We start from the raw sequence: 24969 nt of genomic DNA, 5'->3' as shown, positions 1-24969 counted from the left end.
TTTAGTAACACGCACCAGGTAAATAACTCAATGACAAAACAATCAAGCAATCAAGTGGGTTATAACCGCTTCGGCTTGCGTATCGTACGCAGAGATGCCACTCCTGGGTTTTTCCACCCAGATCTGGGTTTTTTGAGCATCACCTGGGTTTCTGGGTTTTTATCCCTGAAATCTGGGTTTTTTCAACATCCAGTTCGCCAGGTCTGTTTTACGCTCAAAAATTAATTAATAGATTAGTATGGTCGCAATGTCGTAACATCCACGCACTTCAGTTCGCCATTGGCGATGGATTTTGCTGTTATTGTAACGAAAAAGTGTTAATAATCTATTTCACTACTAAAATAAGAGGCTTCTGCTTGATGCGATGGAGCTTTATTGAATGGTAACTTCCAGGTCGCAGAAAGTCATGTTCATATAGGACGATTGAAAGTAGCGAACTCGGCACTTGGTGAACAATTCGGCATGTATCGATAAATATCATGTAACTGTATGGTATGCACTGCACAAGCACATGAACAAACCAGGTGATGATCCGACTAATGTAATCCTATTGTTATCTGAGTATATATTTATAGTTCCAACAAGGACACTCAGAGAGAGAGAGCGAAAGAGTTAGTTAGTTGGACACCCCTAGCAAGTTAATCAGAGGCATTGGTTACCAGCACATTCGAACCCTAACCCTGAATTTCATGATTTGGCAGTTACGGTATTTATTTTCACTATACATTGGTCTGTGATTATTCCAAATAAAAGTGATTGTCGTAGGATTGATTAATCAATCGAAAGCTACTTTCAATCTGTCCAGGTCGCTGAAAATACATGAAATCATCCTTAGAAATAGGGAATGGATGGCATTGCATCGAACTTTCGCTGCGCGATGATATAATTGGTACCGGTACACTATTAAGTATTCACGCTGCGCCCCAATTGTTTCATTGCGATGTGTCGAGAGGAAAACAACATGTTTTTTGTGCGATTCGCAGTGTTAACCAAGCAAAATATGTATTATGAACTGTTGTAAATTCAATATCAAAGGCTTCAATGACTGTATGAGTGTATTCGACGACTATCAGGCTCCACTTTAACAGCTATCTCGTGTCTTTTGAGTGAAATATAGAATCTGGGTTTTTCTGGGTTTATTTCGCCTCCACATCTGGGTTTTTCCGAAATATCCCAGTGGCATCTCTGATCGTACGACCACTTGACGTTTCGCTTTACAACAGAAACTGCCGAACTCTTCGCGTATCACAATTCGAGAACCACCACTATATTCGCCTAGTCATTGGTATTGATTTGTTGTTAGAAATAAACATTATTTACTCGTGCACTGTTACATAAAGTAAATTTACTCATGTGGACGCTAGGTTATTGAGAACGCTTCATTGGCTTGGAAATCGTCATATATTTACTTGCTTAATTCTGTATATCGAAGGCTGCGCATTTTACTCTTTGGTTACTTATCCTTCGTAGGTTACTCATCCGAATATGCCTGTTATATCACCTACTGTGTGTGCCTGTGTAGTGTGTATACACGCTGATTGAATCAGAAAGAAAGTTGGCGGAGAGTTCCGTGCAAGACTGAATATTGTGTAAAGGAGATGAACGAAAGGCGAAAAAATGAGTTGTTCTGTGACTTCACAATTAAAACAGCTGACAGATCATTTCCTGTGCATCGGGTTGTCCTTGACACTTCCTCAGAGTATTTCAAGGGAATGCTATCTAAAGGTATGATTGAGTCGGATCGAGGATATTGCGTAGTGGATGATAATACGATCGCCGTCGAACAGTGTATAGAGTTTATGTACACAGGAAAAATGGATTTGAAATCGCACACGATCGAAAACATATTAGCTTTGTCTCATAGATGGCTTCTCGTCGGAGCAGTCGAACTGTGTTCTAAATTTATGCAAGAAAACCTTCAACCGGACAACTGTGTGAGCTGGGTTAATTTCGCGACGCTGTACGAGTTGAACACGCTGGAGTCGAGAGGACTGACATATATAGAGAAGAACCTACTTGAAGTCGGTAATTTGCAGAAATTGGGGACTGAAACATTGAAACGACTGTTGCAGGGTTTAACAAACTCTTCTAAGAAAGCAAAAATCATGTGGAATATTGTGAAGATTCAGATAAGGCACCAAGAAAAGGAATTTGTGAATAGGAAGTCTCAATGTGCATCGATCAAAGAATTTCCGGTCGAATCACTTTGTCCATCAGAATTCAAGAAAGAAGTATTGACGAACGACCACGTGGCATCATGCAGACACTGTCTACAGCATGTCACCGAAAGGAAGGAGGCACATACGTATAAAAACAGTGATATCAAGTTGGAGACTTGTCTCGCGATGAAGCGGTTAGCCGCCAAACACCAGGTGAAGGAAATTGCACAATCGCTGGATAGATATATCATCAAAAACTTTTCGAAAATAACCGAGAGACCCGAATTCCGAACATTGGTAACGCAGGATCAGCTTTTGTACTATATCCACAATATCAACCGGCTATGTACAGTGTCTGAATTTCAGCAGATTATCGAATGGATACGGGAGTCTCAAGAAAGGGAATCATGCTTTCGAGAAATATTTTCGCCTGCAAGTTCTCCTGTCAGCAAATTCAAAGAGAGTTTGCTCACCATGAAACTACAAACATCTCGACCTCGACATCTTGGAAATAACTGGGCCGTCAATTTGACAAATTGCTGCTTCATTAGATATCTTGCAGGGAAATATTCGGGCTCGAATATTGCAACCGAAGTCGACAGATATATTTACGAGAATCTTCACACAATCGCGGATAATTCGGATATTGGATATCTGACCGAGGATGCGCTAATGGGCTACCTCAAGCAAATGCCCGTCAGTAAATCCGACGGTGGGTTGGTAATCTGGAAAACCGCGCAGGCATGGAGCGAAAATAGATTGGAAATGACTCGAAATGACTTCGGTCGGGTATTTTGCTCATTGCCTCTTCGCCAATTTTCTGTGTTTTGTCTGCAGACTATCAGCCGACACAAGCTTGTTATCGAATCCGCCGAGTGTATGGCGAAACTTAACGAGATTTTGTTCGGTAAAGTAGAAGATCTGCAAATAACAACAAGTGATGGATTACAGCAGGTCGTCGGGCATTCGACGGCCAAATTCGAGGAACTGGAGGAATGCTATCTCAAAATGAAACGTGATATGACGAAATCACCGGAAGAGCAGAATATTAGTCTGGAAATAATTGAGAAGAAATTTACACAGTCGAACCACCAAGCGACTGAAAGATTGCAGAAATCCGAGAAGACTTGCAAACAAAGATACAAAGAGCTTGGAAAAGAACTGAAGAACCTCGGTGCTTTTAAGGATAGAATAGATCTTAATGAGCAATTAATCGAAGAAGCAAACGTACAAATGTGCCGACTGCGGGAAAACGAAGAACAGACCGACCTGAGATTAGACGAAATAAACCGAATCTTCACGGGTAGTCTGGACAAGGTGGATGCTAGATCACAAGAGTGCATGTCAATGCTATCGGTGTGCAATCAAGAAGTTCAAAAATGGAAGCAAGAAATGTACAATCTTGAGACAAGCGATACGAGAGCTCACGAGAAAATACAAAAAATACTTGATAACGTGTGCCGCGTCGAAAAACACATTGGGTCGTTGCACGATAAAATTGAAAGTACTCACGAGAGGATTGATGCCATTCAGAGAATAGATATAATACAAAAATTAACACTGGGTTTGGGCTTCGGCCTAATTTGCTTTTGCATTTATAACTATGGTAAAAATTAGGGATGATGCGAACCCCTGAAAGGTTCAGGTTCGTGTGAACGCTAACCTTTTTGAAAGGTTCTATGTGAACACGAACGTGAACCTATCACGTCACGTGACGTCATATTGCTAATTCTAACCCTGCATTTCAGTGAAGTATGCACGCTACTGCGATGACTCAGGCCACATTATGCCACAATGTTAAAAGTAGCCTACATGCTGACTTGTTATTCGTCACCAAATATATTAACTGTATAGCAATCAAATGCAATAATAATCCCATAAAATCAATAACTTCAGCCGATTTACCAACAATTTCGACGAGGACTTGCAGCGGAATATAGCTTACCTCTTAACATTCTGTAGGTCAGACTAGACAATGCATTCGGCTTCTGAGTATTACTAGATGGATATTGAGCAGAGTGTAAAACGGGGTTCTATACTTGCTACCGATATTACCGCATAGAAAAGATATACAGTAGCCAAAACCCCAATTGCATGGATTTGTTTTTTATGTTACAGTAAACATATCAAATCAAGATGGACCCCTTACGCCTGCTAGATTTTTCACATTAGACAACGATGTGTTCTTTAAATCATTATCGTTGATTGGATGAATAAGCATTTCGCTGACTTCTTACATGTAGTGTATGTCGTTCTTGATGTTGCGCGATTGCCGGTCAGCGGTCGTGCTCATAGCAGAGAGTCACTAAATATCCACAGACGAAAAGCTGAATATTTCGAGCTAACTTTTGTAACAAACGCGAGTGAAATATTGGAGATTAGCAAGAAGCATGCTCGTTTAGTGTTGAATTTGTTATGCTGCCAGCGCCATGCATAGATGGTCCGAAATTGAAATGTAAACAATATCAACCAAAGATGATATATTGACGTGAAAAATTGTAATAGATGAAAACGGTTCACAGTGCAGAACCTATACTAAGGTTCGTTTGTGAAGGCGAACCTCTAAATTTTCCGAGGTTCACACACGGAACGCGAACGTGAACCTCACGTTCACGCCATCCGTAGTAAAAAATCCAATTCATAGATAAATTTCGTTCACTTTTCTGTATTACTATCTATCCTAGCAATCTATATGTGGGATGGCGTAGAGCGGAGGTCTCAAACACGCGGCCCGCGGGCCGCATGCGGCCCTCGAGACCATTTTGTGCGGCCCGCGCTGGCATTTTGGATTGCGAAAATTCGACAGTATTTAACTTCCAAGTATATTTTGTTGAATTTTAAAACTGGAAATTCGCTCTAAAACTACTCCGGAAGCCTGAAACTACTCATCAATCTTCACACTATCACATCACTTTCAAAAGTTACCGCGCGGTGGAAGATCAACTATTGCGTCACATTACTTGTTTATGATGGCAAAACATGACCCGTTGATGATTCGTGACTGAAAATTGTGGTTTGGACTTGGACACGGCCTTTCGTAGAATTAATCGAACTCGGACTCAATGCGTGATAAAATAAAAATGACTCTAGTTGAGTAGCGTCAAACGTTACAATCAGAGGACTTAAAGTGACTCGCAACGCCGTGACTTGGTACAACCACGGATGCAAACAACTATCAAACTGGTATGGGGAATGGTATTATATTAAAATGTCCTAGCTTGTGTTGCGTAGCTTATTTAGATGTCTTAACAGGTCGGTAAGGCAACCATTGACATTGTGTTGCCCTCTTGATGTAAAGTTAGTTACATCGTGTGTCATCTTGGGTATATCTTTATCCTTGTTATCATCGCCAATTAAATGTGGCGAGTATAACGTAGTCGTAGCATACGCTTCACAGCTGTAACAGCAATGGATTTTTCGGAGATTGGGCATTTCTATTGCTATATCACGGTTATCATTATATTCAAGTTGTTATAGATCTGTTCCAATATTCGAATGTAAATCTAACGCCGATTTAATTTGACTTTGGTAATGACATGATCAATATCTTATAGTTATCAGGAGTAGGCTATGCCCGAAACCCGGATTAGGCTGTACTGCTCCAATGATCTGATATCAGATCAATGTATTTAAAATTTTAAAATATTCTACCTGTAAATGTGAAACGTCAAATATCCGCTAACCGCTAAATATTAACGCGGCAGCTTTACTGGTGTCCTGATGCATTTGTACTCTTGCACGGGGTCTACAACTAAATATGGTCTACAACTACTATGCCAAGTACAGCAAAAATTTTATTCAAATAGTTCAAAATGTGATTTTCTTTCGCGTCGGGCGTGAATTCACAATAGTGAATCACATTTTCACGATGCGTGTGGAATGTCAGACTGCAAGGTCCCGCCATATAAGGCCTACTTGGAAATACATTTAATCCTCCTATTATTGGTGCTGCGGCCCGCGGCGCAATCAAAAAGTATGAAATTGGCCCGCGAGCACATTTGAGTTTGAGACCTCTGGCGTCGAGAGTGGTTGGTGGAATTTTTGCACGTGTAGAAACTGTCGGAGGATAGAGGGATCAGAAAAAAAATCAATATACTGGGCATAGGCCTTTCAAATGAGACATGCTACTGCAGAACAGCGGACAGAAATGAACACAAAGAATAGATCCGCCGTTGAATTGTTAGTTATGGCGGCAGTGATGTATCTCGTCGTTAGACTCATGCACTACTGCAGGGTACATCAATGTACGAAGAGGGAGTGAAAAAACGAAGGAAATGATTTGCCACAACTGTTGTTCGCAACGTCATCGGTACAGCTTGTGGAAGTGTCTTTATAGATTAAACCTGAGTTTCTCACGCACTTCATCAAACTGCATGGAGTTACTTCTTTTATACAACACTATGCTGCCACACTAGTAATGGTTTATTGTGTGTTGTGGGTTAGACAACGGGACTTGTACGAAACGTAGGATTAAGCCATATCACAAACAAGCATACGAGATTCCCCAGTTAATAGGGCTACTTGCTAGCACTCATCATATTTGTAGGAGTAGCAATGATCATTACTTGCTTTGATTCAAAGTTTGCTCGGAATATCCAGCTTTACGTTTGTGAATATTTAGTGGCTCTCTGCTGTGAGCTTGACCCGCAATCACACAACATCAAGAGCGAAATACACTACATGTAGTCAGCGAATGATGCTTATTCAACTAATCAATGAGATTGATATCGTTTTCTGATGTAACAAATCTAGCAGGCGTACGGGGTCAATCTCGACTTCATATGTTTACTGTATTATGAAAACCAGATCCGTGCGTTTGGGGGGTTGGCTACTGCTGTATAACATGTTTATGAAGAGCTTCTTGGAAGTAAAGAACTTCAATATGCAATTGAATAGTATATTCATATTGAAATAAACCCGAATATTTTTGGCTGACACTCGTCACGGGTAATCGTCGGCAACTAGTAGAGTATTGGAAAGAACATTGTATACCAACAATCATATCACAAAATATGACGTCACCAGCATGAAATTTCGAATGAGAGAGCGTTCAATGTATTATATTTAGGTGGTACACGAACTTCTTTTGTTGACAGAGTTTGGGTTGGTGTGGTTTGATAAAAATCGACTCTAAGACACAAATGGAAGTGTAGGCTTGATGCTGACCGATCAAAGGCCATTAATTCTGCCATCAGCAAACATCTGTTAGATAATCCGATTTGTTCGAATAATTATCGAGACGACAGATTTCGCGACGTTGGAAGGGGCCGTTCACACTTCCATTTGTGTGCCTTGGAGTCGATTTTTATCAAAATACACCAACCCAAACTCTGTTAACAAAAGGAGTTCGTGTACCACCTAAAATAGTACATTGAACGCTGCTCTCTCATTCGAAATTTCATACTGGTGACGTCATATTTTGTGATACGATTGTTGACATACTGTGCGAATTCATTTAATTGCCAAATTGCCGATAACCTACTTACTGATACAAACATATTGCTCTTTCGAGTCGTTTTGTTGGGATTTGTGGACAAAAATAAAAATATGGAGATAATGAGATCAATCAGGGTGACTTCGTAGTCAGTGTCATCAAGGGGGGTCTAAAGGGGGCGTCACCAAAACGAGTTTCGAGGCAGGTCACGAGCGCGCCCATAAGAGCCCCAGGCACCTCCAGAGATATCATATATACTACTCATGTCATCTTTGACTTGGAAAAATTATTGGCATAATGTTCTTCATAATTGGTTTATACTTCAGCTGGGTTCCCATCATTGTTTTTGGCTCTAGAGTCTAGAGCAGAGGTCTCAAACTCAAATGTGCTCGCGGGCCAATTTCATACTTTTTGATTGCGCCGCAGGCCGCAGCACCAATAATAGGAGGATTAAATGTATTTCCAAGTAGGCCTTATATGGCGGGACCTTGCAGTCTGACATTCCACACGCATCGTGAAAATGTGATTCACTATTGTGAATTCACGCCCGACGCGAAAGAAAATCACATTTTGAACTATTTGAATAAAATTTTTGCTGTACTTGGCATAGTAGTTGTAGACCATATTTAGTTGTAGACCCCGTGCAAGAGTACAAATGCATCAGGACACCATAAAAGCTGCCGCGTTAATATTTAGCGGTTAGCGGACATTTGACGTGTCACATTTACAGGTAGAACATTTTAAAATTTTAAATACATTGATCTGATATCAGATCATTGGAGCAGTACATCCTAATCCGGGTTTCGGGCATAGCCTACTCCTGATAACTATAAGATATTGATCATGTCATTACCAAAGTCAAATTAAATCGGCGTTAGATTTACATTCGAATATTGGAACAGATCTATAACAACTTGAATATAATGATAACCGTGATATAGCAATAGAAATGCCCAATCTCCGAAAAATCCATTGCTGTTACAGCTGTGAAGCGCATGCTACGACTACGTTTTACTCGCCACATTTAATTGGCGATGATAACAAGGATAAAGATATACCCAAGATGACACACATAACTTTACATCAAGAGGGCAACACAATGTCAATGGTTGCCTTACCGACCTGTTAAGACATCTAAATAAGCTACGCAACACAAGCTAGGACATTTTAATATAATACCATTCCCCATACCAGTTTGATAGTTGTTTGCATCCGTGGTTGTACCAAGTCACGGCGTTGCGAGTCACATTAAGTCCTCTGATTGTAACGTTTGACGCTACTCAACTAGAGTCATTTTTATTTTATCACGCATTGAGTCCGAGTTCGATTAATTCTACGAAAGGCCGTGTCCAAGTCCAAACCACAATTTTCAGTCACGAATCATCAACGGGTCATGTTTTGCCATCATAAACAAGTAATGTGACGCAATAGTTGATCTTCCACCGCGCGGTAACTTTTGAAAGTGATGTGTTAGTGTGAAGATTGATGAGTAGTTTCAGGCTTCTGGAGTAGTTTTAGAGCGAATTTCCAGTTTTAAAATTCAACAAAATATACTTGGAAGTTAAATATTGTCGAATTTTCGAAATCCAAAATGCGAGCGCGGGCCGCACAAAATGGTCTCGAGGGCCGCATGCGGCCCGCGGGCCGCGTGTTTGAGACCTCTGATCTAGAGCAATGGATTATAAATCTTATAGTTCAAGGCTCATTTTGCAGCAATGCCCTTGATATTTAAGATAAAAAGTTAGACTTGATGCGAAGATTCCGACAATTCACAGTGATTATCTAATGCTGCCACTTCAGCTTATCAGAACTTCAAGAGCAGTGCATTCCAGTGAATTCCCATTTCACAGAAAAAACATATTTCTAATGCTGAATGTGACTTGGTGGTCTTCTGTAATCGAACTGTCCGATCATTGACTTTCTTCAGTATTTGGCAAGTTGTCAACAGTGATACACAAATGAGTATAGTCATTAATATCTCTGTTCTTGATGTATGGTAAAAGAAACATCATCCCCTTTTCGCCAAAGCTGGTCCTTAGAATCGACCATCGAGTTCACACTTGCTCCACTGAATGAAACTATAGCAGTAACACTAACATGCATATTAGATAAAAATTTGGAATGAACATACCAGATGAGTGGAGTTCATGAGCAATTGATGACCATGTAGCACAGTGGTTCCCAACGTGGGTGATATCGCCCCCCAGGGGGCGATTTGGCGGTCTAGGGGGCGATAGAGGGGCGATGACGCGTCAAAGCCGCTGACCTTTTTTTTAGTCAACCCACAGAAATATTTAGTTGCAAAAGTGTCAAACTCGACATCGAGCCGAAAAGTTGACCTTTTTTTTAGTCAACCCGCAGTTTGTATGACCATTTTTCGATACACAAAATTTGGGGGACGATGATCGGTGTTGAGCTTGAAAAGGGGGCGATGGGCAGGCTGTGTTATTTTTGGCATTTCAGGAGCCAGATGCCAAAACTGCCAAAAATAAAAATTTGAAAATGCCAAAAATAAGCAGTTTTCGGCACATGCCAAAAATAACACGGCCTGCCAAATAGTGTATTTCGTTCATGGTGTTGTGTTAACAGGACCGCGTTACAAGCGAGAAGAGCGTTTGTGAAAGGCAGGTTTCTTAATCTGGGTCCAGCCCACCCATTAGGGGTGAAAGCATGGTGTCATAAATGGTGTGGGCACAGCGAGATTGAACGGCTGACGGCATTTGGTTTACGTCACTTTCCATTTGTCCAAAGGCAATTTTACGACCATTTTTGACCGGTTTGTCGAGCGCTAAATTTGATAAAACGGGTATCAATGAGAAGCTGCCGAAGTACTGATTATTAAAATATGAAATATATTATGCTCATGGAACTGGACCCCCAAAATCAACCACGATTTTTGCATTGTGATCGAGTTGAACATTGTGACGCAACAAACTGTCTGGCTATTTCTGAGCTGCATAGTCTCGTTTTGCCAGACAGTCTCTTGTCGCGTCAATGTTCTTAAACAAGCTAACATTCCCAGGACTCTTCCATGCGAGTTGGTAATATTAAAGCCACCTGAAGTGACAAAAGTCCCCCGAAAATATATCGGTAGACAGAAAAAGAAATGATAGTCGGGCTACTAAATAGAATGTGTTGATAGACAACACAGGAAACTCCTGGGAAAGGATCGGGAATAAAATTCTTTCCGCGATGAGATCGATGGCACTTGCGAAGTGATCTCTTTTCATGATGCATGGAAGCCGGTTCGGCCCTCCAAAGATTTTGAAGATCTGAAAACCTTTTGTGGATGACTGGCCAGATTCTTTCCCTAAACGGATACTGTTTAAACCGATATTTCCCAGATTCGCTGGAAGCACTGTTGCAAACGATTTAAGTCTATTAACAGCTGTAACAATCAGCTATTGAGCGTGTTTGTTAGGCTTTTCTTTCTTTTTTTTTTTTGCTTATTGGCACCAATTCCGATGGATACTGCACATTTTGTGGTTTCGTTTGATATTATTAACCTATGAAATCGTTAGGTTTCTTATTATTATTGTTTGTTGGCACTGATTATACGTGGATGCTGCACATTTTGCGGTGTCTTTTGACAAACTAGCGCAAATAAAGCGTTTTGTGACTAATTCGAGGCTGAAACTATCTATTTAGAGGACGATGCCAAAACTGCCAAATATAAAAATCGAAAAATGCCAACAATAAGTTATTTTTGGCAGTTTTGGCATATGCCAAAAATAACACGGCCTGGCGATGGGTCGAAAAGGTTGGGAACCACTGATGTAGCATCAACAACTGCTTGTTTTTTTAGTAGTGGAACGGATTGTAGAGTACATTTTCTGCAAACCAATGTAGCAAGGTTGAAAAGACAGCACCAAAAAAGTTATGTAGCGAAAATGCCTGCATCAATATACGAATGAATCTGAACACATTACAGATCAAAATGAAATATTGTGGCATGAATGAGCAATACTAGCATAGATTACTACCAGCATTTATCACCAACTAGGTTCTCAATTGCTACATAACAATCACATCGCATGACATGGAATTTCAAGTTGAAAATCGAAATGAAAATGATTCACATCAACCAGTCGCACAAAGACAAGAAGGTGTCGAGACGACTTGTAGCAGTTCTTCAATCAAACACACACACATTGGGCCAGAATATGTATGTAACAGGCCGTCCCGTGATAACGAGCGCTGATTCATCAGGTATGCAGAATACCTGACATGATCACAACCGACGAAAACATTCCACGATATCAACTGCTGCAGCTGCAATTGAGTCAGCCCGATCGCAGTTCCTTTGCCTATATGTAGCCAGACGCAAAGCAGGCATCAGATTTTGTCGAGTCCGCAAGACAAAACGTGTCTTATGTTTACGCCAGACCTGGGCAAAGTGCGGCCCGCGAAGCTATTCTGTGCGGCCCGCGAAAGGTTGCCTAGAATTCAAAACATAAACTTGCTTTTTGAATGACTAAAACCATGGGCTGTATCAAATGAACAGGAAATTCGTTTACTTTGAAGCCTGTTCATTAATATACCACGATTACGCTACGCTACCTACGTATACTTGGCATGCGTAACCCAGATTCAAAATAAAGGCAATGTGGCAAAGTTTTAGTAGCAAATAATTGAAGTCACAAGAAATCACTCTTTCCATATAGTTTAGTTCAAATCTTCCTTGTTGACATTGTAAGATTACGCATTATACGGTATGTGTTTCAATATGTGACGTGATATGTTTCCAAATCCCTAATCCATAACACAAATCAATCAGTGCTCGCGATTAGTATATGACTCATCATATCTATCGCCCATAAAGTATTAACGACATGCCCCAAAAAACAAAAGAAAGCCGACAACTGAAATTCAAAGAAGGTTTAGGTTTATAATTTAGAGCACTAAAGATTCGCAGTTAGGGGGAAACCCATCCTTTCAGTGTTTGCCGATCATGTCGCCGTGATTAAGGATTTTAATTGAAGTCGATCTTACGACAAAAGCACGATACACTCGGTCAAGGGAGGGCGAAGTTCAAAAAAACTGCAAGCTTCGCTCAACATAAAGGCTGTGTAAACCTGCACAGTGCACACTGCTCGGAAGGCAGCGACCAATAATATAAGCTTTGTACTATTGCACGCACATTTCAGTACAGTGGTTCTCGAACTGGGAGACGTGACAGCATCAGAAGGGTGGCGCGAAGCCGAAGTTTATGGAAAAAAATTTTCGCGCTCTGCGCGCTATACCGCCAGCTTATAGTTGTTGCACTGTGCATTGTCCGACTTTGATATTTCACAATTCTCTCATTAACAGCCATAATTTTCCATGCCATCAAACTATCCGTTGGGATTGCTAGCATTCTGGTTGCATTTTTAAATATTTTGTGATATGATGATGTGGGCGCGAAACTGTTCACTATCATAAAAGGGGGCGTATAAAAAAGTTTGAGAACCACTGTTTTAGAGTCTTAATAGGAGAACGTGGATAGGGGTTTAAAGAAAGCTAAAATGTATTATGTTTAACATTGTTTCGAATCATGACAGCTAATAGATGTTTTTGTATTTTACCGTCACTTTGTAATTTAGAAATAAAATTAAAATACGCTGGAGAATATAGCTAATTTTTTTCATTCGGCACGCCAACGTATTTATTTTTCTCGTTTGGCCCGCGGAGGAAAATAATTGCCCACCCCTGGTTTACGCAGATCCACTTCTATTCAAGAAAGATACCACCCATTTGGTCTGCTATGCCTCACTGAACAATTGATATGAATTGTATCGGAAGGTATTGGCTGTAACCGGTGCGGTCGACTCGCTGCCGTGGAGAGATTCACTTTGAACGGAAACTGGTAGATGTGAATATGGTTGATACATGGGATAAGCAGCGGCGTGCCATGAACAGAAACCGCAAGGAAGGCATAGATTGTGACTTCAGGATTATGGTTGCGAATAAGTCCTTCCCAACACATCGTATTATACTACGGACAGCGTCGGATTATTTCTCAACTATGCTATCGAATAGGATGAAAGAGGCTCAGCAAGGTTATTGTGAAACTATGAACGAGGACGAAGACACAGTCGAGCAGTGCATTGATTTCATGTACTCAGGAGATATGAATCTTACATTAAACAACGTTGCCAAGGTTTTGAAGCTGTCTCATCTTTGGCTGCTCGATGCAGCAGTGGAGGCATGTTCCAAGTTCATGCACGGAAATCTATCGACGAGCAACTGCGTGCAATGGGCAAATCTGTCGACGATGCTCGATTTGGATGCATTGAAATCCGCTGCAATGTCTTTTATTCGGCAGCATGTGCCCGAGGTCCATAACGCCCATGAATTGGGACTAGACGCTCTAAAGGATTTGATAAATACGGTGTCTGCATCTCACCACGAAGCGAAACTAAAGTGGAAGATAATAGTATGTAAGATGCGAAAAATTGAAAGCGATACTGCTGGATTGCGTTGTCGTCTCGTTTCGTCGTTTCCCTTGGAGAGACTCTCTCAGTGTGAATTCGAATCGTCAGTTCTAACGAATGACCACATCGCATCTTGCCACATCTGTTACCGGTTTGTAACTGAAAGGCGAGAGGCGCATTCTTACAAGATCGCCGATTTCAAGATCACTAACTGCTTTCGTATCAAGGACTTCGCCACAAGGTATGGAGTGAGAAATGGTGTGATATCTGCTGTTGACAAATATATAGCGGGTAACTTCAAAGATGCCTGCGTAAGGGATGAGTTTCTGACGCTAGTTAAGGAAGAACATCTCATAAGTTACATTGGGATCATTAAGAAACGGCAATGTACCCGGTTAGAGTTCAAACGCATTGTCGAGTGGTTCAAAGTGTACAAAGAGCGGGAAACGTCATTCACTAGGATATTTTCATCCGATAAAGGTACTGGAAAGTTCGCAAATAGTTTGCGAGGTCTTGTGGAACTTAACAAGCAGGGACTACAGCCCTTTTTAGTCGATGAAACAAACTGCTGTTACGTGAGAAGTTTGGGTGAACGACACTCGTGTCAAGATATCATTAAGAAGACGGACGACTACATTTCGTCAAACTTTGTCTCCATTGCGAACAGTGTGGAAATCTCATATCTGTCTGTGAATACTATGGCAGAATATATTTCTAAGGGCTTGGTCTATGAGTTGCATGGGGAAGACACGGTGTGGAAAGCGGTGAAGATGTGGGCTGAAAACGGCTCGTGGGGGAATGAGAACCATTTCGCGCGTGTCTTTGGTTCCCTTGTCTTGAGTCGCTTTACCGTTGCTTCATTGCGGGATATTAGTATGTATAAATTGGTTCGACAATCACCAGGATGTTTAGCAAGTCTTATCGACGTTATATGTTCGAAAGTAGGTAATTTATCGGAACTTCACAGTGCGGCTACCAATAGATTTGAGGAGGAAATTTTCAATGCCGACAAGAAATTGGATGATTTATGTCAACAGGGTTTGTCTCGCGAAGGGTTTTGGCAGGAGAAATTTTCACAATCGATGAAAAATTTAGATGAAGTGAAAAAGAACCATCAGAGAAATATCCAGTCTCTGTGGGACAGATTTAAAAGCAACAAATTATTTGATGAACTACGTTCTCTGGAAGTACGGCAACAATTGTCTCGAATGCAGAGAGAACTGACTGGGAATCAAATACACTTGGAAGAGAAATTAGCAGAGCGGATAGCAAGCACAGATGAAAATGTGACATTGAATAGAAGACGAATCAATGGCACGATCCAGCGAATATCCAAAATGGACGAAACTGTTTCATCTCATGACACCCTGCTTTCCACACATGATATACGAATGATAGCTCTTGACAGGTCCGACTTCACACTCAACAAAGAAGTCACTCAGATAGGTGAAATAAATTACAAAATCAATTGCTTGGCAAAATTAGTTGCTCTCATATTCTTCTCATTGGTCTGTATCGGCTTTAGGTACATATAAATTAGATATGAAGAAATTCGAAAGGAAATGAATTCGTTGTTATGAAATATAAAGCAGAAAAGGGCTTAGCACAAGCGCCGTGACCGCTTATCAGATGGATGAATTAACATCATTTACAAAATCCTCAATTGATTTCTAATTTTTTGTTGAAATCGGGAAAATAAAATACATATGCCGATGAACATCCTGCATAGAGAAGTCAGTGGTGGTAATACGGAAAATTGTCTGCACTTAATTACTTACCATTAAAACACTCATTTGCAATTTTGTGAACTCAGTCAATGCTTAGTAAGTGCTTACTGGCCGAACTGGTGTACTTGTTTGTTAAGTTCGACAATGCTACGTTGGTATATCGACTATTCTAGTGGTTCTCAACTGCCGGTTCACGGAAGGGTGCTGGTCCGAGTCAGCTTTCCGGCGGGTCCAGCGAATATATTTACGCTATATTGTCAATGTAAAAAAAGAGATTGACTGCTTGTCAATAAATTAGAGATATGAAACATGAAATGTTGAACTCATTTAACGGTATGGAGTTCACGGTCTGTATAGTCCACAACTCGTTTAAGGCCAGTAATATGTGACGGCTAAGAAGATAAGAATCGCCACCGCCTCTCCAAGATCGGTATGTGCCGAAATAGCAATATAGTTGGGATATGAAAATAGATACTTCCGCTGCCACATGATTTGAGACGACGAATCCAGTTTTCCTCCCTTGCCGCGAGCAAACAGAGGTGGTCAGTAATAAAGTACTTCTACTTTTTGGAAGTACTCTAGTAGTTTTCCTCTACTTCTGGTACTTACTCAAGTAGATCTGATTTTCTCCTCTTCCTCTTCTACTTCGTAATATTTTGTGATCTACTTACTTACTTTTCGCTATTTTCGGTTTGTCAAGTAGAAGTAGTTTAATCCCCCAATACGAAAGATAGTCTGAGGAATTTCGGGGCTATTTTCACGGAGTACCAACATTTAATATTCATAAAAGTCAAGTAAAGCCCAGAAATTTTGTTGCGTTTCACGAAAGTATCAGTGAATATAATTTAGGTACCGAATTGCTTGGTGCCGCTCACGCCGCATTGTCGCCCGTATCAAATATGTCATCACAGTAAATATGGCCCACCATAACGTTTGAAACTTCCGTTTCGCAATTTAGCAATTACCTATCATATCGTAATCTAGTAGCCCATGACGTGTCCTGCTAATCTGGAAAATCCGGCTTTTTTAACGTTACACCTGATTTAGCAGATCATCTTTGAAGCTTTATGGACAAAAGACATGAAATATATTTTTCGCTTTTTAGAAGTGGTATTTGTATTTCACTTTCAATTGCGAGTATCATACTTTGAGTTCTAATTACTTTCAGTTCTTTTGTCTGCAGAACATACGTGTTGAAGCAAAAAAGCAAGTGTAGTAATGCCTCTATTTTCCGAAAGTAAAGCTACACTGAATATAAATTTTAAAAACTACTTACTTACTTGGGTAGATTTAAAGTCAGTCAATTCTACTTCTAATTCGAGTAGTTTTAGGTTGCTTATGGAAGAAGTACTTCTACTCGTACTTGAGTAGAGTTTTTCGTCGCCACTTCTACTTCTACTTGAGTATCTTTCTTGACTACTTTGACCACCTCTGGTTGTTTGTGGTATTCATGGTGTTGTTGACTACAATGGTCATTTACACCAGGCCGATATTCCTTATTTTTGATTCCGTATCTGACCCCTTGTAGCACGGCCCACTTCTAGGCTTTTTGTAAGACACCGCTTACGTGGATGATATGGCGAGGAGAAGCCTATATATAGATAAACCTCCGACACTAAGGTAGAAATTCTGGATTCGACCTCGGTCGGACTCGGACTCACAACCCATTGGTGTTGTAGCTGCGGATTATACCTCTGCGCTATCCTGCCATATCATGAGGTTGACAGTAAAATTTGAAGTTTTTTGATAAATAAAAAAATATTCACTGGCTCTGCCGCGGTTGGTAATGCTTGTAGTGGAGTCAAATTTGGTGTGCGGTTTTTTAGGCAACCTAACAATTTATCACCGGAAACCGAAAAATGATACATTTCTGAATAAGCCTCTGGGACCATAGTAGTCCCCAGTCCAACGAAACGCATCATGTAATTTGCCATATATATATTCTATATGCATTTGGAACTAAATTGTAAAAAGCCCCAACCTATAATTCTCAATCAAATCCAATGCAACATCTAGTTAGCCATATACACATACAAAGCTGGATTGTAAAGCACACTTTATGCGACGCGTATAATTTCAATAAGCCTAAACCATTGAACGTCCAACCACGAACAACTCGAAAGCAATTTTGACGCCTATATGCTGTCATAACCGATGAACGTTTGTGACCACACTAGCAATCGTAGCTCGTGCCTTTTCTGCATCTGGAGCATCAGACAAGTCTGTTTCTATTGTCCCGGATTTCAGCCAAGGAAACAATCTCTGTTTCCAATTCGCGGTTGCAAGTATTATGCACAGCAAATTTGATATCAGATTTATCTCATTGGGAAGACGACTATTCAAGTGTAGAGAAACACCGATCGTTGTGATATCAGTTAACAAGCACATTGCAGTAATCAGCGTGACTTTTTTCATCATTGGTGCGTACTTGGAAGTGACAGTGCTGTTTGAGGAGATGTGTTTCAATAACGGATGCAGAAACAACGTTAGTAGTGATATCTGACAAAAGCACGGATAGCATATTAATACAACGATAGCATACTTCTGCCAGCAGCTGTTGTCGCAAAAACTTGATAACGTAAGAAGTATGGAGCTAATGGTCATCGCTACTCCTACAAATATGATGAGTGCTAGCAAGTATTTGCTGGCGAATCTCGTATACTTGTTTGTCAGGTGACTTAATGCTACATTATTATATAAGCTTAGCTGCCTAACCCACAGTACACAATATACCATAATCAGGGTAGCCATGAACGCGCCCATGATCATATATAGCAGATGTAGCTCCACAGCTCGACTAGGAGTGTGGTGAAGGGCGTAAGAAACTCGGGATAAATCTAAAGACACTTCTACAAGCAATACTGATGTAGTTGCGAGTATCAGTCGTGACAGCTTCCTTCCTTCTTTTTTGCTGTTTCCATCCCTTCTCGCGCTTCGATATGCTCTGCAGTAGTACAGGAGTTGAGTAACGAATAGACACATCGCCGTCGCCATAACTACCAACTCAGCAACGAATCTACTCACGGGGTCCATTTCTTTGGTGTATTTCTAGAAGAAATTTACAAAAACTAGATGCTATCGCGAATAGGGCTGGGCACAATGATTCGAGTACTCGAATCTGAATCGAGTATTAATCTTAATGATTCGAGTCGAGTAGTAAAATACAATTTTTTCGAGTACTGAAATTATACGCTTCCCGCCACTGAAAGTTAATTTATCAACGAGAATTATAGTTTCGATACTAATTTTCACTGGTGAAGCCTTGAAACCTTGATTGGCGGTATCGTAGCATGCGAAACATATGGTACGAAGCTACGAAGATTACTGGTCGTAGCACATTTCCAAAGTCATTATCTCACAACATCGTCACCAAGTGGAATGAAATCGGTATGGTCGAAAAAATACCAAATTATCAGTTATGAGACGAATAAAAGGCATTATATTCCTTTTATGACGTCATAACGAGTGATACTCGATTACTCGACTCGACTCGAAGCATATTACGTGATTCAGAATCGAATCACTCAGGTACTCGATTTTGCCCAGCCCTAATCGCGAATAAAGCCCTTACGGGTAAGATAAGTAAACGTAATAATGATGACAAATGATTTCATATACTGGAAGTATATCAAGTCAGCAATAATCATAGTTCTTCAACTTACCAAAATCCAATGAAAGTCGCTATCTTCCTCCGTGCTGTCTGTAGATGCAGTGGATGAGATTGGTGTGACCATCGATACGGAAGTATACAGCAATCTCTTAAGCATTGCAACTATGTCATTATGTAATGATATATAGCTATGGTGAGCTTCATTCCATGTATTTAAGTTACAGCAGATTACATCCTTTGCTTCACGTGATATTTCATTTCCAGAACTCAAGAGCTTTTACTCAGCATGTGAGGAATATTTATATATGATATGATGAGGTGTAATTGAGTTGCATTTCGTCGGTTTGCTGTCAAAAAGTGCACTTGGAAATTGAAGCCAGGGATCAGAAAATGGATAGCGTAAACATGTAAATTACAGCCACATTTTGGATCGCCTGTTATTATTCATATAGCTACCTCTCGTTTAGAGATTTAGATTTGTCTGATTATAATATAACTTGGAACATCAACGCGTAACAGGATAAGCTGAACTATTTTGTTTAGTCCTAGGCAAAAAAATCTACTATAAAGTAATGGCAGTCAATTCGAAACAAATCCAACGCATGCAACAGTGTTGGGATCAAGTCACTACCTTCGAGTCACAAGCCGCATCGAGTCCTTGCCCATTTTGACTTGAGTCAAGAAAAGACACTCGTTTTTTTGCAGGTGACTCGAGTCAAGTCACGAAGTCATGTTGAATTTTCCCCGTACGAGGCACAAGGGCGTAGCCAGAAAAAATATTTGGGGGGGCGAAAAATTCGATGACGTAAATGAGCCCCGCCCACTTGAAGATAAGGAAAAATGGGTTAAAAACGATGGTCTTGGGCAGTTATTGGATGATTAACACAACATTTGAGGCGATCTTTAAGCATATCTTCCACTCGTATAAAGCGGTGTGTGATTGTGGAAAACTCTGACGTCAACACTTTCGCGCGAAGCGCGAAAATTTTTGGGGTAAAGAATGAAAATTGTTCATTATACTGTTACTTGCATATTGCAAATACGTTTTCATTATCAGATTTACCGGCAAGGCTGATAGAAGTGGTGTCATCGAATATTCAGGGGCTAGTACACTTGAACTATGTTCATACCACACGGCAAGACTATGAGTTTAAGGAAGCCCCCCGTGGAGACACCTCGCTGAACCGTACATCCTGCCATGGGCAATTTTCATCACTACCCTTTATTCATGCGATTCTTGGACGCACACACACACATACCCTAAGGAAGCTTCCAGTTGCCAAATATCTTGTATTAGGCAATCGTTTCACGAAGTGATGGAAATCAGTGTGAATTTTGGACCTAGTCGTGCGGAGCGTAAATGTTTTTGAATAAATGAAAGTATTTGATCAATAATATTGGTGCGTGTATATGAGCAAGTGGATTCCAGTCTTATTAATTACTTCGTTGAAGCACGGTTATTTATTGACCTCTGGTAAATATTGATGCTAGTTTAGAGATTGGAATTGCTGATATATATACCAGACCATGCCGTGCGATTTCAAATTAGCACTTTCTAACGGGATGTGGCGATATTTTCCTGTGCCAGTTGCATCCATGTCGCAGAAGTCTAATTGCAGGGACAGGATCATTAGGCGCGAGCCATTTACGCACTCGAAAATCTATATCGAATACATGCGATGGTTTTATGGCCGTCAATCATTTTGGGAGCGCACTTTGCGGAGCGGCATGTAACCTACTTTATATGTCTTCGTGTGTCCCGTAACGGAAATTGTCGGAGCTAACAGTCCCCGATCCCCATACTGTATTGACAATTCTAGACTCAATCAACCCAACGACCTTGGGTTACTCTCGTGTATCTACTGGTACTGTTGTATTCTCATAATTAGGAATGCAGCTAAATTCAATTGTGGGTATTTGCGGAAGAATTTTTTTCGGGACACCGATAATAAAATCAAGACAGTTATTATGACCATGGACACGAAATCGCGAAGAAATTTTTTAGGTTGCATTCATCTGCCCTAAGATAATGTTATATTGATTGATTTGACGAAAAATTTTCCAAAAATTTGGGGGGGGGGGCGATCGCCCCTTTCGCCCCTCGCTGGCTACGCCAGTGACGAGGCATGATTCGAGTCATTGGATTTTGCTAGATGATAGAAATGCAGATTGAGTCGCTGTTAATTCTGAATAGAGAAACGAATGTCGAGTTGATTATATAGCTTCAACGGAGCCGTATGGCTTTCATATACACGGATCTGCTAATGGACTACGCCGGTAACTGTCAGTCGAATAGAATAGATCAGTGCTTTTCAACCTATGTGACGGTTCGCACTAGTGCGAATGAAAAATATTTCAGTGCGAATGACAAGCGTGGTGCGAATAGTGCGAATGAAAAATCCGGATGAGTGCGAATGAAAATTGTCCATGTTTTTCACTTTTTCCGACGTGGAATAATTCAAATAAACTTAACACGATATTAAGTACAGTGAGCCCGTAAATTTTGTCGTTTGGAAGCAATTCTAAAGAGTTGTTGGTAGCTAGGCTTTTCTAGTTCACAAGTGAGGATCGCTCACGATGCGTGTATATTGCAAAGTTTGAGTGAATATTTCCGCGCGAGAGGATTACGTCACTGCATGGAAAAAAGGAGTGGAATCGGTATAAGTTGCTCGGAAACATCCACCGTGTGTGGATATTGTATACCAGGGCCGGGCAACATACGGCCCGGGGGCCGGATCCGGCCCGCGACGGGATTTTATCCGGCCCGCCAACAGATCGCGGTCATAAGTGATGAAGTGGCCCGCGTCGCCGTCTACAGGCATTTAGGCGCAAACATATTGGACAATGAATATCATTAGCAAAACAAAGTGACGTTCCAATGAAACTGATGTTCACCGCTTAGGCGTAGCCAGGGGTAAATGGGGCCATGCCATTCCCAAATTTTTAAAGAATATTCGTAATATCTATAAATAGTACAATATTTTTGAGCAGATGGATTCAGACTAAAAAAAATTTGCGCGCTTCGGTATCGGTCTCCCAATACCAGGTATAGTTCGCAACTGCAAGAATGTGTTCGTCTTTGAATTGTATGTACAAAGGGTAGTGCAGGGTTGGATGGATGGATCTGTGGCGAGTTCCCACAGGGGAGTTCCCCTGAACTCATAAAAATTTCAGAAATCCAGCCCGCCTTATCTTCATGTTCCCCTATCCTGCCCGCCGGACGGAGAAGTTGCCCACCTCTGTTGTATACGGACCTTGAAGGAATGTAGGTAATAGTGGCCGATGCCAGTGTTGAAATTTGGCATATTTGAATGCAAAATATTGGAATTTAGGCACACATTTATATTGGTTAACAGCAGAATTTAGCGTTTCTTCAACTATAACAATTAGCTCATTATAGATCTATAACAAGTGTTGTTTACTCGTGTAGCCTACCTAACCAAGGATTAGAGGCTGTTGAAAATAAAATTAGTGTAAGCACATTAGTCTTACGTCCAATGAATATTTATCTTGCATCACATCGAATCATCAGGTCACTGGGCAGTTTATCTACTGACCAGTGCAATGGCCTGTTTGTAATGCGAACTCCACCATTTGGGCTTAGACACGCGTTGCTGTTATTGGACTGATGATGTCAGGCCAAGTCTAGATCGTAAAGGCATAAGCCTATATCTAACATATTGGTGATGCCACTAAGCTTGCTGATCCGTGGGAAAAGTTGGCCTAGTTCGTGTTCGTACTGCCTTTGTACTACAAACTTTGTAATATTCCGAACTTTACCGGTTTAGCTTGAGCAGATGAGCAGTGAGCACCCTCTGCAGAGCAAAATCAAATCCACCAAGCGGTATGTCTTACGATATTACTTCTGCAGCCTAAGCAAGGGCGTAGCCAGAAAAAATATTTGGGGGGGGGGGGGCGAAAAATTCGATGAAGTAAATGACCCCCCCCCCCCCCTTAAAGATAAGGAAAAAATAGGTAAAATCGATGGACTTGGGCGCTTATTGGATGATTAACACAACATCTGGGGCGGTCGTTATATATACTCCACTCACAGACGGATGTGATCAAATGATGATTGTGGAAAACCAGGACGACAACACTTTCACGCGAAGCGATAAAAATTTTCATGGTTAATGAATGAAATTGGTTCATTATATTGGTATTTGCATATTGCAAATACGTTTTCATTATCAGATTTACCGGCAGGGCTGATAGAAGTGGTGTCATCAAACATTCAGCGGGCAATTAATTATACATCTTGAGCAATATGTTCATACCACACGGCAAGACTATTTAGAGTTTCTAGAGCAGGGTGGCCAAAGGGCCACATGAGACTTACGAACCATTGCGTGGGCCACTTGAATGGTGATGAGCTTTTTTAGTCTTCCGATAGGATCGTACCGGATAATAGGTAACGTTGAAAACAATACTTATATTATACGCATCAAAATCAATAACAATTATGACATGAAGACTTGGTGTCGATCCCCGACCTAGCCGCGCGAAATATTGTACATTATATAGTCATATACCACGATCTGCGAAAATGTGGCTGGCCCCTGGCTACGCCAATGCGTCGGAGCTCGGAACTGATATTTTAGTCGGCAAAATCCCAAATTTCGCGGTCAGGCTAATCAAATTTTGGTTATTCGGTTTTGGTGATTTATTTGTTGATAATATTAGTAATTTCGAGAATGAACCCGCGGGCCTCTCAAAACCTTCTCGCGGGCCATGGGTTGGCCGCCCCTGTTCTATAGAGGGAGGACGCCGGACGAGACAGGTGTCATTTATTGCCGTTACTTGATGACTTGCGTAGAATGCTGTCACCACTCAAGAGATCGAGCACACGCAAGGTCGTAGCCAGAAAAACAATTTATTTGTATTTTTTTTTGGGGGGGGGGGGGGTTATGACTTTAGGGGATATCTCGCGTGGGAACATCTCGCAGAACCGTACATCCTGCCATAGGCAATTTCATCACTACCCTTTATACATACGATTCTTAGACGCACACACACACATACTCTATGGAAGCTTCCAGTTTCCAACTATAGCTTGTATTAGGCGGTCGTTGCACGGACGAGCCCAAATCGCTGACATAAAGTGATGAACAATCAGTGTGAATTTCGGCCCTAGTCGCGCGGAGCATAAATGTTTTTTGAAAAAATGAAAGAATTTGATCAATAATATTGGTACGTCTATATGAGCAAGTGGTGTCCATTCTTATTACTCCGTTGAAGCACGGTTTGGGCGTAACCTCTGGTAGAGATTGACGCTACTTTAAAGATTGAAATCGCTGATACATACCAGACCAAATTTAAAAAAAAACTCCTTTGATCAGACTCACTCAATTTCAAATTAGCAATTTTTAACGGGAGGAGGTGATATTTTCCTGTACCAGTTGCGTTTATGTTGGAGGGGTCTGATTGCAGGGACAGGATCATTAGGTGCCAGCCATTTAAGCACCCGAAAATCTATATCGAAGGCTTCGGAATACATGGGTCGGTTTTATGGTCGTCAATCATTTTGGGAGCGCACTTTGCGGAGTCGCATGTAGCCTATTTTTTATATCTTCGTGTGTCCCGGAACGGAAGTTGCAGGAGCTAACAGTCCCCAATCCCCATACTG

At 41.0% G+C, this 24969-nt stretch overlaps 1 protein-coding gene across 1 annotated transcript; it reads left to right on the top strand.

Moving 5' to 3' along the window:
* The first annotated feature begins 12565 nt into the window (after nt 1-12565).
* LOC145438667 (uncharacterized) lies at nt 12566-15805 on the top strand. Its single transcript, XM_080316020.1, has one exon. The coding sequence runs from the start codon at nt 13451-13453 to the stop codon at nt 15539-15541; it is 2091 nt and encodes a 696-aa protein (XP_080172146.1). The 5' UTR covers nt 12566-13450; the 3' UTR covers nt 15542-15805.
* Nucleotides 15806-24969: the final 9164 nt, after the last annotated feature.

The sequence above is a fragment of the Botryllus schlosseri genome, chromosome 5 (assembly GCF_051294905.1).
Source record: "Botryllus schlosseri isolate E-star chromosome 5, Bs_hap1, whole genome shotgun sequence".
NCBI lineage: Eukaryota > Metazoa > Chordata > Ascidiacea > Stolidobranchia > Styelidae > Botryllus > Botryllus schlosseri.
Note: the sequence above shows the minus strand (reverse complement) of the source record. Positions and strands in the feature narration are given on the sequence as shown.